Source organism: Entelurus aequoreus, linkage group LG13, assembly GCF_033978785.1.
Source record: "Entelurus aequoreus isolate RoL-2023_Sb linkage group LG13, RoL_Eaeq_v1.1, whole genome shotgun sequence".
Taxonomy (NCBI): domain Eukaryota; kingdom Metazoa; phylum Chordata; class Actinopteri; order Syngnathiformes; family Syngnathidae; genus Entelurus; species Entelurus aequoreus.
The window spans coordinates 67,190,909-67,207,830 of record NC_084743.1 but is presented as its reverse complement, the minus strand read 5'-3'; the positions used below and the strand labels follow the sequence as shown (position 1 = coordinate 67,207,830).

The 16,922-nt window shown below is 39.3% G+C and overlaps 2 protein-coding genes across 3 annotated transcripts; both read left to right on the top strand.

Annotated features, from left to right (window-relative positions):
• The first annotated feature begins 1,862 nt into the window (after window positions 1-1,862).
• On the top strand, window positions 1,863-6,253 carry LOC133663643 (gastrula zinc finger protein XlCGF8.2DB-like). Its single transcript, XM_062068271.1, has 2 exons — window positions 1,863-1,909; window positions 5,009-6,253. The coding sequence occupies exon 2, from the start codon at window positions 5,056-5,058 to the stop codon at window positions 6,139-6,141; it is 1,086 nt and encodes a 361-aa protein (XP_061924255.1). The 5' UTR covers window positions 1,863-1,909; window positions 5,009-5,055; the 3' UTR covers window positions 6,142-6,253.
• Window positions 6,254-9,622: 3,369 nt separating this feature from the next.
• On the top strand, window positions 9,623-14,506 carry LOC133663642 (gastrula zinc finger protein XlCGF8.2DB-like). Of its 2 annotated transcripts, none has more exons than XM_062068269.1 (2): window positions 9,623-9,878; window positions 12,250-14,506. In XM_062068269.1, exon 2 carries the CDS (start codon window positions 12,300-12,302, stop codon window positions 13,413-13,415), a length of 1,116 nt encoding a protein of 371 aa, XP_061924253.1. In that variant the 5' UTR covers window positions 9,623-9,878; window positions 12,250-12,299; the 3' UTR covers window positions 13,416-14,506. The 2 variants fall into 2 exon arrangements, with proteins under 2 accessions (XP_061924253.1, XP_061924254.1); XM_062068270.1 differs by lacking the exon at window positions 9,623-9,878 and adding an exon at window positions 10,004-10,401.
• The last annotated feature ends 2,416 nt before the right edge of the window (window positions 14,507-16,922 follow it).

The following is a 16,922-nucleotide window of genomic DNA, read 5'->3' as shown; positions in this document are numbered from 1 at the left end:
CCTTTCAGCATTAATGGTACGATCATAGATGTGTAAGTTACCCCATGCCCTTGGGGCCACTAATACACCCCCATACCATCACAGATGCTGGCTTTTCAACTTTGCGCCTAGAAACAATCCAGATGGTTTCTTTTCCTCTTTGTTCCGGAGGGACACGACGGTCCCACAGTTTCCCAAAAAACAATTTGAAATGTGGACTCGTCAGACCACAAAATACTTTTCCACTTTGCATAAGTCCATCTTAGATGAGCTCGGGCCCAGCGAAGCCGGCGGCGTTTTCTGGGTGTTGTTGATAAATGGCTTTCGCTTTTGCATAGTAGAGTTTTTAACTTGCACTTAACCGATGTAGCAACGAACTGTAGTTTTTTGACAGTGGATTTTCTGAAGTGTTTCCTGAGCCCCATGTGGTGATATCCTTTACACACAGATGTCGGTTTTTGATGCAGAAACCGCCTGAGGGATCGAAAGGTCACGGGCATTCAATGTTGGTTTTTCAGCCTTGCTATTTACGTGTATTTTCTCCAGATTCTCTGAACCTTTTGATGATACTACGGACCGTAGATGGTGAAATCCCTAAATTCCCTTGCAATAGCTCATTGAGAAAATGTTGTTTCTTAAAACTGTTGGACAATTTGCTCACGCATTTGTTCACAAAGTGGTGAGCTTCGCCCCATCCTTGTTTGTGAAATACTGAGCATTTCATGGAAGCTGCTTTTTATACCCAATAATGGCACCCATATGTTTCCCAATTAGCCTGTTTCACCTGTGGGATGTTTCCAAATAAGTGTTTGTAATTACATGGGAATTGTTAGCATTTAGCTAATTGTTTTCTTCCGGTGGCTGTAAAAAACGTACTTTCTTGAAAAACTTACGTATGTCCATCTTGTAGGTCAGTGGTCCCCCAAACCACCGGGGCCACGGTAGTTGGGTGGAAATTTAAAAAAAAAAAAAATTATTTTTTTTAAATTTATTTAAAAAAATAAATTAAATCAACATAAAAAAACTATATATAACATATTGTGTATGTGTATGTCAATATAGATCAATACAGTCTGCAGGTATACAGTCCCCCCCCCCCCCCCCCCCGCCCCCCCCCCCCCCCCCCCCCCCCCGGTCGTGGGACAAATTTTCAAGCGTTGACCGGTCCCCAGCTACAAAAAAGGTTGGGGACCACTGTTGTAGGCTACTTCCCCTTAACACTATAAACTCCCAAAGCTGAGCCATTTGGCTTTCTCTACTTAGAACTTTTACCAAAGGGTATATATCTGAAAAAAATATTTGCCAATGATCATAACTTCAAGGTATTCCTCCTAAATTAAAAGATGATTTGAAACATTCGGGGATTGTCCAATTTCGATTGAACAATTTGATTCAGATTATTAGTTTGTATTTTTTCTCTTCCATTACCACACAATAAAGTTCTGTAAAAAAAAAAAAAAGAAAAAAAGACAAAACGTCGACAGGAAGACGCTTAAATGTCCTCTCGCACATGCGCAAAACTGATTGTGACGCTGGTACGGATCGTCTCTTAAAAAGGCAAAAATAGCAGTGTGGTCTTTGAGTCTGCGTTAATTCCTTCATTTTTACCTTTGTACCTATTCGTTTTAGGTGTGGCAACCTAAACTTTTTATTCATTATTCGTGTCTGGGGTGAACTCGACTCCGTGAATTTTGAAGCTTCTGAGGCTGACTTAACTTAGCCTGCTAGTTAGCTTAGCCTAGCTGCTTAAAAAAAGGACACCCGGAAGGCGTCACGTTTGAGTTTAAAAGTGTTTGCGATCGTGTGAGAATGCGTAAAGATAGAAGAGTACGACAAGGAACTTTCTCGAACAAAAGAGGAGAACTAGCGACAACGTCCAACTACTGGACGCTGTTTTTCAAGAATCATCGAGATGTGTTACACAGAACAGGTTTTGTTTACTTCTTACTCTTTATTGACTTTGCTTATTTTTTGACATAAAATAACAATTTGAATAACTTCACTGAGTGGTCAAGAAGTAAAATTAAGATAGTATGAGAAATTATTATGGCGTTTTTATTTGCACACTTAAAAATAAAACAAACTATATCATAACAACTGCATTGTTTCCTACAGAACTGCAATCTATTCATGGCAGTAGTAAAGAGGAACTGCACTTTTATTTTAAATGTTGCCTATTAGGATTGGGACGGCATGGCGGAGTTGGGAGAGTGGCCGTGCCAGCAACCTGAGAGTTCCTGGTTCGATCCCCACCTTCTTCCAACCGTGTCACGTCCGTTGTGTCCCTGAGCAAGACACTTCACCCTTGCTCCTGATGGGTCGTGGTTAGGGCCTTGCATGGCAGCTCCCGCCATCAGTGTGTGAATTTGGAAATAGTGTCAAAGTGCTTTGAATACCTTGAAGGTAAAAAAAAGTGCTATACAAGTATAACCCATTTACCGTTGTCCCATACCAATAATTTGGTACCTGTACCAAAATGTATTTCCATACTTTCAAAACTTTTCCGAATTAAAGCGACCACAAAGAAATGGCATTTTTGGCTCCTCAAAAAAAAAATCTTATAATACATAGGCTTCTTATTGCAATCAATGGCGGTAAATAATATAGTGAACACCTAATTTGGCTGCTGATGTATGCAGTAACATATTGTCATTTCCCATTCCAGGATTTTGAGGGACAAGCGGTAGAAAATGGATTATTAATCTACTTGTTGTTTTTTTATTGTTAGCATCTGCTTACTCTCTGTTTTAACGTGTTCTATCTACACTTCTGTTACAATGTAAGAAACACTTATTCTTCTGTTTGATATTTTACTTAAGTTTTGGGGATACCACAAATTTGGATATCAAAACGATACTAAGTAGTTACATGGTCATTTAAAGTCCAAATGTGTCCAGGGTTCTATGTCCTGAGGTTAAAAACATAGTAAAAAATTAAAATAGAATAACATACTTTGTGTTGATAAAAATATCTCAGTGTAATCATTATAGTAGCGACTTGGTATGGCTCTTGTACTTGACATTGTTAAAGGCCTACTAAAATGAGATTTTCTTATTTAAACGGGATGGCTTGATCATTTCGCCATATTTTTGCTGAAAGGATTTAGTAGAGAACATCGCCGATAAAGTTCGCAACTTTTGGTCGCTGATAAAAAAGCCTTGCCTGTACCGGAAGTAGCGTGACGTCACAGGTTGTGGAGCGCCTCACATCTGCACATTGTTTACAATCATGGCCACCAGCAGAGAGAGCGATTCGGACCGAGAAAGCGACGATTACCCCATTAATTTGAGCAAGGATGAAAGATTTGTGGATGAGGAAAGTGAGAGTGAAGGATTAGAGGGCAGTGGAAGCGATTCAGATAGGGAAGATGCTGTGAGAGGCGGGTGGGACCTGATATTCAGCTGGGAATGACTAAAACAGTAAATAAACACAAGACATATATATACTCTATTAGCCACAACACAACCAGGCTTATATTTAATATGCCACAAATTAATCCCGCATAACAAACACGTCCCCCCTCCCGTCCATATAACCCGCCAATACAAATCAAACACCCGCACAACACACTCAATCCCACAGCCCAAAGTACCGTCCGCCTCTGCAAAGTTCATACAGCACATATATTTCCCCGAAGTTACGCACGTGACATGCACATAGCGGCACGCACGTACGGGCAAGCAATTAATTGTTTGGAAGCCGCAGCTGCGTACTCACGGTAGCGCGTATCCAACTCAAAGTCCTCCTGGTAAGAGTCTCTGTTGTCCCAGTTCTCCACAGGCCAATGTGTATCCAACTCAAAGTCCTCCTGGTAAGAGTCTCTGTTGTCCCAGTTCTCCACAGGCCAATGGTAAAGCTTGACTGTCATATTTCGGGATGTAAACAATGAAACACCGGCTACGTGTTTGTGTTGCTGCAGCCGGCCGCTAATACACCGCTTCCCACCTACAGCTTACTTCTTTGCTGTCTTCATTGTTCATTAAACAAATTGCAAAAGATTCACCAACACAGATGTCCAGAATACTGTGGAATTTTATTATTATTATTATTAGCCTTTATTTAACCAGGTAAAATCCCATTGAGATCAAAGATCTCTTTTCCAAGGGAGACCTGGCCAAGAGGGCAGCAGCAAGGTTACATTAAAAACAGTAAACAAATACATAAAACATCACATTTACGACATTAAAACCTGCTCACATAACACATGTGCATACAGACAAGGTAGACTGCAGTCCTTTCGCAGAAGCTTTAAACTCATTCAACGTAACAAGGGTTTGAAGTTTAATATTCGATTGTAGGTTATTCCAAGCCTTCGCTGCTGAAAACCTAAATGCTTTCTTGCCCAGTTCAGTTCTTACTTTGGGGACGACAAATTGCAGAACATTCATCGAACGAAGATTTTGCGATGAAAACAGACGACTTAATAGCTGGCCACAATGGTGTCCCAAAATGTCCGCTACAATCCGTGACGTCACGCGCAAACGTCATCATACCGAGACGTTTTCAGCAGGATATTTTGCGGGAAATTTAAAATTGCACTTTACTAATCTAACCAGGCCGTATTGGCATGTGTTGCAATGTTAAGATTTCATCATTGATATATAAACTATCAGACTGAGTGGTTGGTAGTAGTGGCTTTCAGTAGGCCTTTAAAATCGTTATCAGTGTAGACCCACCCTTTTGTGATTCAACCCCCAATTCCAACCCTTGATGCTGAGTGCCAAGCAGGGAGGTAATGGGTCCCATTTGTATAGTCTTTAGTATGACTCGGCCGGGGTTTGAACTCACAACCCACCGATCTCAGGGCGGACACTAACCACTAGGCCACTGAGTACGATAAGTTGAGTGATATGTTTTTTTGCTTTTGCTTAGCTACAGTGCCATGGGCTTTAAACTTCCTGATGACATTGCGCACAGTAGACACAGGGACATTTAGATCTCTGGAGATGGACTTGTAGCCTGGAGATTGTCCGTGCTTTTCCACAATCTTGTTTCTCAAATCATGTGTTTGTCTTTTCGTGCCCTGCAGACGTCCAGGAAGCCCGTTTTTTCCCTGAGCAGCAGGAGTGGGCCTTCATGATGAAGCAGGACAACCCACAGCCCACACATATGAAACAGGAAGAGGAGGCGCCACATGCCACCAACATTAAAGAGGAAGACGAGGAACACAGCATCAGTCAGAATGGAGAGCATCATGAAGGACTGGAGGAGGTTGATGTCCTCAAGATGCCATTGACTGTAGTCATTGTGAAGAGTGAAGATGATGAGGTCAAAAGTGAAAGTGAGGAGAAGAGAGAGGTGGAGCCTCCAAGCAGCAGCTCAACTCAACACATGACAACAGAAGATGATGGAGACCACTGTGGAGGATCACAAGCAGACAAGCTCTTAGCTCCACTATCAGATAGTGACGACATGACGTCACTATCTTCTGACACTGATGATGAAGACTCTGAAGCTGATACAACATGTCACACTGACAACACACACTTTGAATGTTCTCACTGTGGCAAACCTTTTAATTATCGTCGTAATCTTAAAACACACATGAGAATACACGCTGGTGAAAAACCTTTTTCCTGTTTAAGCTGTGGTAAAAGATTTACACAAAAGCATCATTTGAAAATACACATGAGAACACACACTGGAGAAAAACCTTTTTCTTGTTCAATCTGTGGTAAAGGTTTTACAAGCAGTCATAATTTGAAAACACACATGAGAACTCATGCTGGTGAAAAACCTTTTTCTTGTTCAGTCTGTGGAAAAAGTTATACACTTAATCATCATTTGAAAGGACACATGAGAACACACACTGGTGAAAAACCTTTTTCCTGTTCAAGCTGCGCTAAATGTTTTACACACAATATTAATTTGAAAACACACATGAGAACACACACTGGTGAAAAACCTTTTATCTGTTTAATCTGTGGTAAAGGTTTTGTACGAAATAGTGATTTGAAAGCACACATGGCAATGCACGCTGGTAAAAAACCTTTTTCATGTCCAAACTGCGCTAAAGGCTTTGTACAAAAAGATAAATTGAAATTACACATGAGAACACACGCTGGTAAAAACACTTTTTCCTGTTCAAACTGTTCTAAAGGTTTTGTACGAAAAGATACCTTGGAAAGACACATGAAAACACACACTGGTGAGGAAACGTGAGTTGCTGTGTCAATGACGAAAGATTCTCTTCAAAGTACCAGTGTAAGAAACACAAGTGAGATCTTCAACAGAAAATGAATCTGCAGGATTTTAAATAAACTGTCAAAACTTTGTTTACTTTGACTTTCTACAACATCACCACATATAACATTCGACATAATTGTGTGTAACACAACCTTGTTAACACCTTTCTGCCGTTCATAGATTGTAGATTGAATGTTTATGTATGTTTTAATTACGTGCAATAGTATACAACATTGTGTACAGTTATTAAAAAAACTAAATTTTCTTGATTCAAAAGGTTTACATTGACTGAAGCATCAGCTTATTTTGACTACGCTTATATTCACTTTTTTATTCGTATTAAGAACAGAACAAAACATGTTGCATAAAATAAACATTGTATGCGTTTACAGAATAAATAACACTTTGTTTTGTGCTTAATACATCAATGAAATCCTTTATAAGTTACATGTATCATATAAACACACACCTTGTCAACAAACTTGCCCACATTTGTTTTTGCTGCAAAAATGTTTTGTCTATTAATAGTTTTTATTTTATCAACGGTTTATGGAGCTGGTTATAGATCTCTAAATGTTAACATCAAAACTATAATCGACAAAACATTTTTGCAGCACCTACATAGCACAAACAATAGGCACAAGACAAAATGGGAGGGCCAACTTGACATGTATTTCACCTAATATTTAGGGTTATGGTTTGGTGGCAGCTTTGATAATTATCTCATTGACTTTTGCACTGTCTAATTTTTTCTTGCTCTGCAATTGATTATGTATTCAACGAAAGCTACTATTTTGTCCATTGATAATTCTATATACAAACCCCATTTCCATATGAGTTGGGAAATTGTGTTAGATGTAAATATAAACGGAATACAATGATTTGCAAATCCTTTTCAACCCATATACAGTTGAATATGCTACAAAGACAACATATTTGATGTTCAAACTGATAAACTTTTTTTTTTTGTGCAAATAATCATTAACTTTAGAATTTGATGCCAGCAACACGTGACAAAGAAGTTGGGAAAGCTGGCAATAAATACTGAAACACTTATTTGGAACATCCCACAGGTGAACAGGCAAATTGGGAACAGGTGGGTGCCATGATTGGGTATAAAAGTAGCTTCAATGAAATGCTCAGTCATTCACAAAGAAGGATGGGGCGAGGGTCACCACTTTGTCAACAAATGTGTGAGAAATACAATCATGTGTGCTTACGGACTGTATCCCTGCAGACTGTATTGATCTATATTGACATACACATACACAATATGTATATATTGTGTTTTTTATGTTGATTTAATTAAAAAAAAAATGTTTTAATATTTTTTTTAATTTCTTGCCCGGTGTTTGGGGACCACTGATCTATGGTCCTTAATATCATCAAAGGGTTCAGAGAATCTGGAGAAATCACTGCACGTAAGCAGCTAAGCCCGTGACCTTCAATCCCTCAGGCTGTACTGCATCAACAAGCGACATCACTGTGTAAAGGATATCACCACATGGGCTCAGGAACACTTCAGAAACCCACTGTCAGTAACTATAATTGGTCGCTACATCTGTAAGCGCAAGTTAAAACTCTCCTATGCAAGGCGAAAATCGTTTATCAACAACACCCAGAAACGTCATCGGCTTCGCTGGGCCTGAGCTCATCTAAGATGGACTGATACAAAGTGGAAAAGTGTTCTGTGGTCTGACGAGTCCACATTTCAAATTGTTTTTGGAAACTGTGGACGTCGTGTCCTCAGGACCAAAGAGGAAAAGAACCATCCGGATTGTTTTAGGCGCAAAGTTGAAAAGCAGCAGTATGGGGGTGTATTAGTGCCCAAGACATGGGTAACGTACACATCTGTGAAGGCGCCATTAATGCTGAAAGGTACATACAGGTTTTGGAGCAACATATACTGCCATCCAAGCAACGTTACCATGGACGCCCCTGCTTATTTCAGCAAGACAATGCCAAGCCACATGTTACATCAATGTGGCTTCATAGTAAAAGAGTGCAGGTACTAGACTGGCCTGCCTGTAGTCCAGACCTGTCTCCCATTGAATATGTGTGGCACATTATGAAACCTAAGATACCACAACGGAGACCCCCGGACTGTTGAACAACTTAAGCTGTACATCAAGCAAGAATGGGAAAGAATTCCACCTGAGAAGCTTAAAAAATGTGTCTCCTCAGTTCCCAAACGTTTACTGAGTGTTGTTAAAAGGAAATGCCATGTAACACAATGGTGAACATGCCCTTTCCCAACTACTTTGGCATGTGTTGCAGCCATGAAATTCTAAGTTAATTATTATTTGCAAAAAAAAAATAAAGTTTGCGTTTGAACATCAAATATCTTGTCTTTGTAGTGCATTCAATTGAATATAGGTTGAAAAGGATTTGCAAATCATTGTATTCCGTTTATATTTACATCCAACACAATTTCCCAACTCATATGGAAACGGGGTTTGTATATAGAATGGGGTGCTGGAGCCTATCTCAGCTGCATTTGGGCGGAAGGCGGGGTACACCCTGGACAAGTCGCCACCTCATCACAGGGCCAACACCAACATTCACACTCACATTCACACACAAGGGCCAATTTAGTGTTGCCAATCAACCTATCCCCAGGTGGATGTCTTTGGAGATGGGCGGAAGCCGGAGTGAATTAACCCACTTTAGCAAAGATAGTTTAAAAAGCTATACTTTAAATTGTATTGAAATTAGGATTAGATGATATTTATTTGTCATACTTGTAGCAGTAATAGACACAAAATAAAGGAGAACATTAATAAATAGATATAAAATAACATACAAGGCCCTTCTAATATGATACACTTCTAGAAACTCTTCAAACTTAAAGTGTTTACAAAGTACAAAGAAGAAGAACCATGACAAACCTTCTCAATTTATTTCATCCATCCATTCATTCATTCTTAAAGTAATCTTACTTATCTCATCATATGAAATATGACTTACTTCACCAATTATTATTATTAAATTCTTACTATTATTTATTTATTTATTTTTATTGTGATTACCTATGGAGTTTATTGTGAAAAAATTGTGAACAGGAAGTGAACAAAAAGTTTTGCAACTGTTATGTAAAGAAAAGGGGTAGGATTAAATAAGCTCCGCTTCTTCCTACTCCTTTTCGAACATGTTGAAAAGAAACTGGAAATTGTGATGTATCATGTTGTATGCTTGCATGTTCGAAATAAACTCAAACTCAACTCAACTCAACTTATAAGAAAAAGGACCGAGATTAGCTTACTTAAAACGCAGTGTAGAATGAGATAGATAAATAAATACATAGGAAATAGTGGGGGGGCAGAAAGAAGAGCAGGAGGAAACTTTGGAGCCCAGCTAACGTTCATCTGATAAACTTCATCAGCTTCAGAGAGGAAGCTCGCAGCCGCTTGCCTGAGGGGAGGGGTTGAAAGTGTTCGTGTTCAGGGTGAGTGGGGTCTTTCATGATGCTTTGTGAATCTGTTTGGAGAAAATGCTTAAACTTTTTTTTACTTTTATTTCCCATTGTTTATTCTCATATACTGTTATCGCCTCTGATTTATTGTAAATTGTAATTTCGCCTTTGCCTGCAAATAGAGTTCCGTTAAAAAAAAGGGAGAAAGTCAACGGGAAGTGACGTCGTCCACCACTTGCACATGCGCAGACTGCCAGACTGATCGCGTGTCTTGTTACCAAACGACAGAGCAGTGCGGTCTGTAAGTATGCGTTAATTCCTTCATTTTTACGTGTGTACCTATTCTTCAAATGTGTGATTAATTCAACTTTATCTATTCTTCGTGTCAGGATGAACTCGACTCAGTGAACTCTGAAGCTTCTAAAGCTAACTTAGCATGCTTGTTAGCTTAGCTTGCTAGCTGCTAACAAATAGACTAGACTAGAATAGACTTTTTTTCGACTTCCTTTTTATTGTCATTCAAATTTGAACTTTACAGCACAGATAAGAACGAAATTTCGTTACATAATAGACTCGGAAGTTTTGAGCACATCGCTAAGCAGACACCAGTGTGACTGTAAAGTGTTGTGAAAATATGTAAAATACAAATGCAAAGAGTGTTGGTGAATAAGTGACTAGCTGTGGTTTTGGAATACATATTTGTAGCGTTAGAAAGATAGCAGAGTACGAAAAGGAACGTTCTCCAACAAACGAGGAGAACGAGCGACAACGTCAACTACTGGACGCTGTTTTCAAAAAGCATTACGTTCTGTTACACAAAACAGGTCTGTTTACTTCTTTCACTCACATGTTTACTAACTTTATGCATGGAATAACTTTACTGGGTGAAGGAGCATTGTGAAGAATTTAAAATAGGATTGTATAGTTGGTTATGAAAATGTAAACGATTTTTGGGCACAAACGATTAAAATAAACTATGAAATAACTACATTGGTTCCCACACAACTGCAATCTATTCATGGCAGCAGTGCTGAGTGATGAGCAGATCTAGCTTTAAGGAAACACAAGCATTACGTAGCAGTTTTGCTAAGTGCTAAACAAGAAATGTCAACTACTAACATAATAACTTACTGTACAAAGTCAGCTTTCACTGGGATGCAGACTGATGGGGTGTTTGTATCTTTCAGCATAAGAATTGTGTTCCCTATTTAATGACGAATTCGTCATAATCTTCATGTTAAACAAATTGCTGGGAGCAAACGACCTTGTCAAGTTTTCCTTTGTCTTTGGTTCTAAGTTTAATTTGAAAGTTGACCAACTTCTTGGTTAATGGCCACAACCTTCTACTATAGAGGTGTGAGGCTTAATTTATGGTGTGTTTTTTTAGATGTTTTTATAGAGGGAGTTATTGGGGAAATAAATTAATTCCATTATCTACATTGTTGATAGTCACACACACACTAGGTGTGGTGAAATTAACCTCTGCATTTGACCCATCCCCTTGTTCCACCCCCTGGGAGGTGAGGGGAGCAGTGTGCAGCAGCGGTGGCCGCGCTCGGGAATCATTTTGGTGATTTATGTCCGCCCTGAGATCTGTAGAATGTAAGTTCAAACCCCGGCTGAGTCATAACAAAGACTATCAAAATGGGACACATTACCTCCCTGCTTGGCACTCAGCATCAGGGGTTGGAATTACCTAGAGACTAACTCTTTTATCTTCAATGAAAATCACAGCACACTTACATTGAGGACAGTGTTTTAACCACCTGTGTGTGTTATAATAATAATAATAATAAATTTATAAGGCGCCTTTCTGGGCACTCAAGGACACCATACAAAATCAAAACAATAAAATCAAATTGGATAAAAACAACAGGAACAAAGATAGAGGAGATAAGATGATTATAATGAAAAAGCAGTCAGGAATAGGTGTGTTTTGAGTCTTGATTTGAAGAGGGATATTGAGTTCAAGTTACAAAGGTCTGGTGGTAAAGCGTTCCAAAGATGTGGGGCAGAGCGGCTGAAAGCTCGGGCACCCATGGTGGACAGTTTAAATAAGGGGACAGTGAGATGGATGGATGAAGAAGATCTTAGGGAACATGAGGGCATGGCAACATGGAGCAGGTCAGAGAGATATGACGGAGAGAGGTTATGGATGGCTTTGAAAGTGAGGATAATTATTTTAAAGTGGATACGATGTTTGATGGGTAGCCAGTGGAGTTGCTGCAGAACAGGGGTGATGCGCTGGATTGAAGGGGTTCTGATGATTATCCGGGCTGCAGAGTTCTGGAGAAGCTGAAGTTTGTGAAGTGACTTGTGAGGGAGACCAAACAGGAGAGAGTTGCAATAGTCCAGGCGAGAGGTGACCAGGCTATGGACTAGTATGGCAGCAGTATGTGGGGTAAGGGATGGGCGAAGACGATTTATGTTTCGTAGATGAAAGTAAGCAGACCGGGTAATGTTGTTTATGTGGGCTTGAAAGGAGAGTGTGTTATAAGGCGCCACATACACGTCTGCTGCTGGACAAAATGAAAGCAACAGTTGTTAGTAAATAAATTCATGTTCTGTTGTTAAATAAGTTTAACGACTTGATCAGGACAGGACAATGTCTCATGTGACTGAGCAAAGCTGGACTCTTCTAAAGCATGTGTTTGTCTTCTTGTATCCTGCAGACGTCTGTGAAGAACATCTTTTCCCTGAGCAGCAGGTGTAAACCTCCAGGATGAAGCAGGAGAAACCACAGCCCCCCCATATTAAAAAAGAAGAGGAGGAGCCACATCTTACCCACATTAAAGAGGAAGTTGAGGAGCTACATCGCCCACACATAAAGGAGGAAGAAGAGGAATACAGTATCAGTCAGAATGGAGAGCATCTTGAAGGAATGGAGGTTGATATCTCCAAGATTCCATTGAATGGTGTCATTGTGAAGAGTGAAGATGATGAGGTCAAAAGTGAAAGTGAGGAGAAGAGAGACGCGGGGTCTCCAAGCAGCAGCTCAACTCAACACATGACAACAGAATATGATGGAGACCACTGTGGAGGATCACAAGCAGACAAGCTCTTAGCTCCACTATCAGATAGTGATGACATGACGTCACACTCTCCTGACACAGATGATGAAGACTCTGAAGCTGATACAACATGTCACACTGACAACACACACTTTGAATATGCTCACTGTGGCAAAACTTTTAATTACTATAGTAATCTCAAAACACACACAAGAACACACACTGGTGAAAAACCTTTTTCCTGTGTAAGCTGTGGTAAAAGTTTTACACAAAATCATCATTTGAAAACACACATGAGAATACACACTGGTGAAAAACCTTTTTCTTGCTCGTTTTGTGGTAAAGGTTTTACACAAAATCATAATTTGAAGGCACACATGAGAATACATGCTGGTGAAAAGCCTTTTTCTTGTTCATTTTGTGGTAAAGGTTTTACACAAAATCATCATTTAACAGGACACATGAGAACACACACTGGTGAAAAACCTTTTTCCTGTTCAATCTGTGCTAAAGGTTTTACACACAATATTAATTTGAAATCACACATGACAACACACACTGGTGAAAAACCTTTTTCCTGTTCAATCTGTGCTAAAGGTTTTACACAAAATACCCATTTGAAAACACACATGAGAATACACACTGGTGAAAAACTTTTTAGCTGTTCAATCTGTGCTAAAAGTTTTACACACAATAATTATTTGAAAGCACACATGACAATACACACTGGTAAAAAACCTTTTTCCTGCTCAATCTGTGCTAAAGGTTTTGTACGAAAAGATACCTTGAAAAAACACATGAGAACACACACTGGTGAGGAAGTGTGAGTTGCAGTGGGTGTGATGAAAGATTCTCATAAAAGTACCAGTGTAAGAAATGTAACACAATCTTGTTAGTGGGTTTCTACCATTGATATAGTAGAGTTTTAAGATTGGTTTTATGTATGTTAGAGGAATGCATTAGTTTACAACATTGTGTACATTCATTTTAAAAAACACATTTTCACTGATTGAAAAGGGGACTGAAGCATCAGTTTATTTTGACTAACCATATTAACGTTTTTTAACATTCCTTTTAAAACTATAAACAAAACTTATGTTGCGTTAAAAACATGGATTGTGTGTACAGAATAAATGAAATATATTTTACACACTTATTTATTTAGGTTTTTAATTAAAGTGTTGCATATTTTCATTTCTAATTCTAAATCATTTCATCGATGATGTCCTTTATATGATATACATATTTGTTTCACATTCATACTTTTGCTTTTGAGTGCACATAAATCCCTCCTAGTTCATATCTGTTGGTTCCCATCTGAAATATCTTCTGGATCACGTCTGGAAGCATTTTATTATTTACTTTATACATTATTTGAGCAGTCTTGTATTCTACAAGATCAATTACTTAAACATGTTTGATTGATTGATTGAAACTTTGATTAGTAGATTGCACAGTACAGTACATATTCCGTACAATTGACCACTAAATGGTAACACCCGAATAACTTTTTTCAACTTGTTTAAGTTGGGATCCACGTTAATAAATTCATGGTAAATGAATTGTCCTCCTCACTCCATGTTTGACCCTTTTCCCAGTGCACCTTTACGGGGCACAGCCCTTGTTGTGACCCACGCATGCTCCTGTTCTGTCTACTCTGTATGATGTATGTCTGATTTTGAACGGGTTTGGACTGAAAATGTAATTTCGTTGCACTTTTTAAGTGCAATGACAAAGTACTACTCTATGTGTGACTTTTATGAATCATTTGTCCAGTCTTGATAATCAATTCTATGAATGATCCTTATTACTCTCTTATGTGATAGGACTATTGGGTTTGTGTTTGTTTTATATATATGTCCCCAGGCCTCTATGCAACAAGCAATGTATGCTTCAAGTAAAGTTGGGCACATTAAATGTGGTAAATATTTGTGGAACGTGTGTTTTGTTATACCAGATGTGGGGTCGGCGTCCAGGAAGGAGAAAGCAGAGGAAGATTCCACACCTGGAGGACGCAACCTCATATTGGGGGATGGCGTGGCGAAGTTGGTAGAGTGGCCGTGCCAGCAATCGGAGGGTTGCTGGTTACTGGGGTTCAATCCCCGCCTTCTACCATCCTAATCATGTCCGTTGTGTCCTTGGGCAAGACACTTCACCCTTGCTCCTGATGGCTGCTGGTTAGCGCCTTGCATGGCAGCTCCCACCATCAGTGTGTGAATGTGGAAATACTGTCAAAGTGCTTTGAGTACCTTGAAGGTAGAAAAGCGCTATACAAGTATAACCCATTTATCATTATCATTTATATTGATACTTTGTGTTATATATATTGTAAGAGCGCGTCCGGACCATCCTGTGTAAGCTGCTGTGTTGAATGCTACTATAGGGTCAGACAGCGCTCAAACAAATTGTATCCAATAGGGAATACATCTGATTTTTCTGTCAGGGGGGTTCATCTGTGGAACAGCTTGGATGATTCCTTAAAATGTTCCAGTTCCATTCACCCATTTAAAAAACACTTTAAGACCAATGTCTTGGAAAAATATATCACTCTTGAATCAACACAGTAGTTAATACTATGATCAATGTTAATTACAAACTAAATGTGGGATATGAATAATAATGGAAGTATAATTGTTTGTATATAGTATATAATTGGTACAAAGGTTTAACTAACACATGTACAAGGATATTACACATGTCTTTACTGTGTGTATAATTGAACAGTGTTCATGTTGTGTACGATTGATTGAAACTTTTATTAGTAGATTGCACAATACAGTACTTATTCCGTACAATTGACCACTAATGGTAACACCCGAATACGTTTTTCCACTTGTTTAAGTCGGGGTCCACTTAAATTGATTCATGATACAGATATATACTATCATAATACAGTCATCACACAAGATAATCATCAGAGTATATACATTGAATTATTTACAATCCGGGGTGTGGGATTTGGGGTGTTAGGTTTGGTTGATATCAACACTTCAGTCATCAACAATTGCATCATCAGAGAAATGGACATCGAAACAGTGTAGGTCTGACTTGGTAGGATATGTACAGCAAGTAGTGGACATAGAGAGAGAGAGAGATCGGAAAGCATAAGAATAAGTATTTACATTTGATTATTTACAATCCGGGGAGGTGGGATGTGGAAGGGGGAGGGTGTTAGTTTAGGGTAGAAGTTGCCTGGAGGTTGTTTTAGTGCGGTTTTGAAGGAGGATAGAGATGCCCTTTCTTTTACACCTGTTGGGAGTGCATTCCACATTGATGTGGCATAGAAGGAGAATGAGTTAAGACCTTTGTTAGATCGGAATCTGTGTTTAACGTGGTTAGTGGAGCTCCCCCTGGTGTTGTGGTTATGGCGGTCATTTACATGTAGTTTGACATGTACTTCGGTATCAGGGAGGTGTAGCGGATTTTATAGACTAGGCTCAGTGCAAGTTGTTTTACTCTGTCCTCCACCCTGAGCCAGCCCACTTTGGAGAAGTGGGTAGGAGTGTGTGATCTGGGGTGGAGGTCTAAAAGTAATCTGACTAGCTTGTTCTGGGATGTTTGGAGTCTAGATTTGAGTTTTGGAGGTGCTGGCCGGGGCACCAGGAGGTGCAAGCGTAATCGAAAAAGGGTTGAATGAGAGTTCCCGCTAGAATCTTCATGGTGCTCAAATCTAAACTCCAAACATCCCAGAACAAGCTAGTCAGATTACTTCTAGACCTCCACCCCAGATCACACCTCACTCCTACCCACTTCTCCAAAGTGGGCTGGCTCAGGGTGGAGGACAGTTAAACAACTTGCACTGAGCCTATAGTCTATAAAATCCGCTATACACCTCCCTGATACCGAAGTACTTTTGTCAAACTACTTCCATAACGTAAATGACCGCCATAACCATTAAGTGGACCCCGACTCAAGTTGAAAAACTTATTCGGGTGTTACATTTAGTGGTCAATTGTACGAAATATGTACTTCACTGTGCAATCTACTAATAAAAGTTTCAATCAATCAATCAATCAATCAAAAAACAAGAGATGAGATTATGTAGAGAAATCTCGTTCGTTGGTTGACCTTTTTGATTACCGGTTGCCATTTTACCACAGGAGGTGTAGGATGTTGTGCAAAGGAAATTTCATACTTTTGGGAAGCTCATCTTGTATTTGACATTGTTTATAGGTTAGGCGCAATAAGTGTTCAACTTCAGCCTAAATCAGTCTGCAACATTTTCAATTTAGGAAGTACAACTGTTTGTTTATGTAAAATCAATCAATCAATCAATCAATCAATGTTTATTTATATAGCCCTAAATCACAAAAGTCTCAAAGGGCTGCACAAGC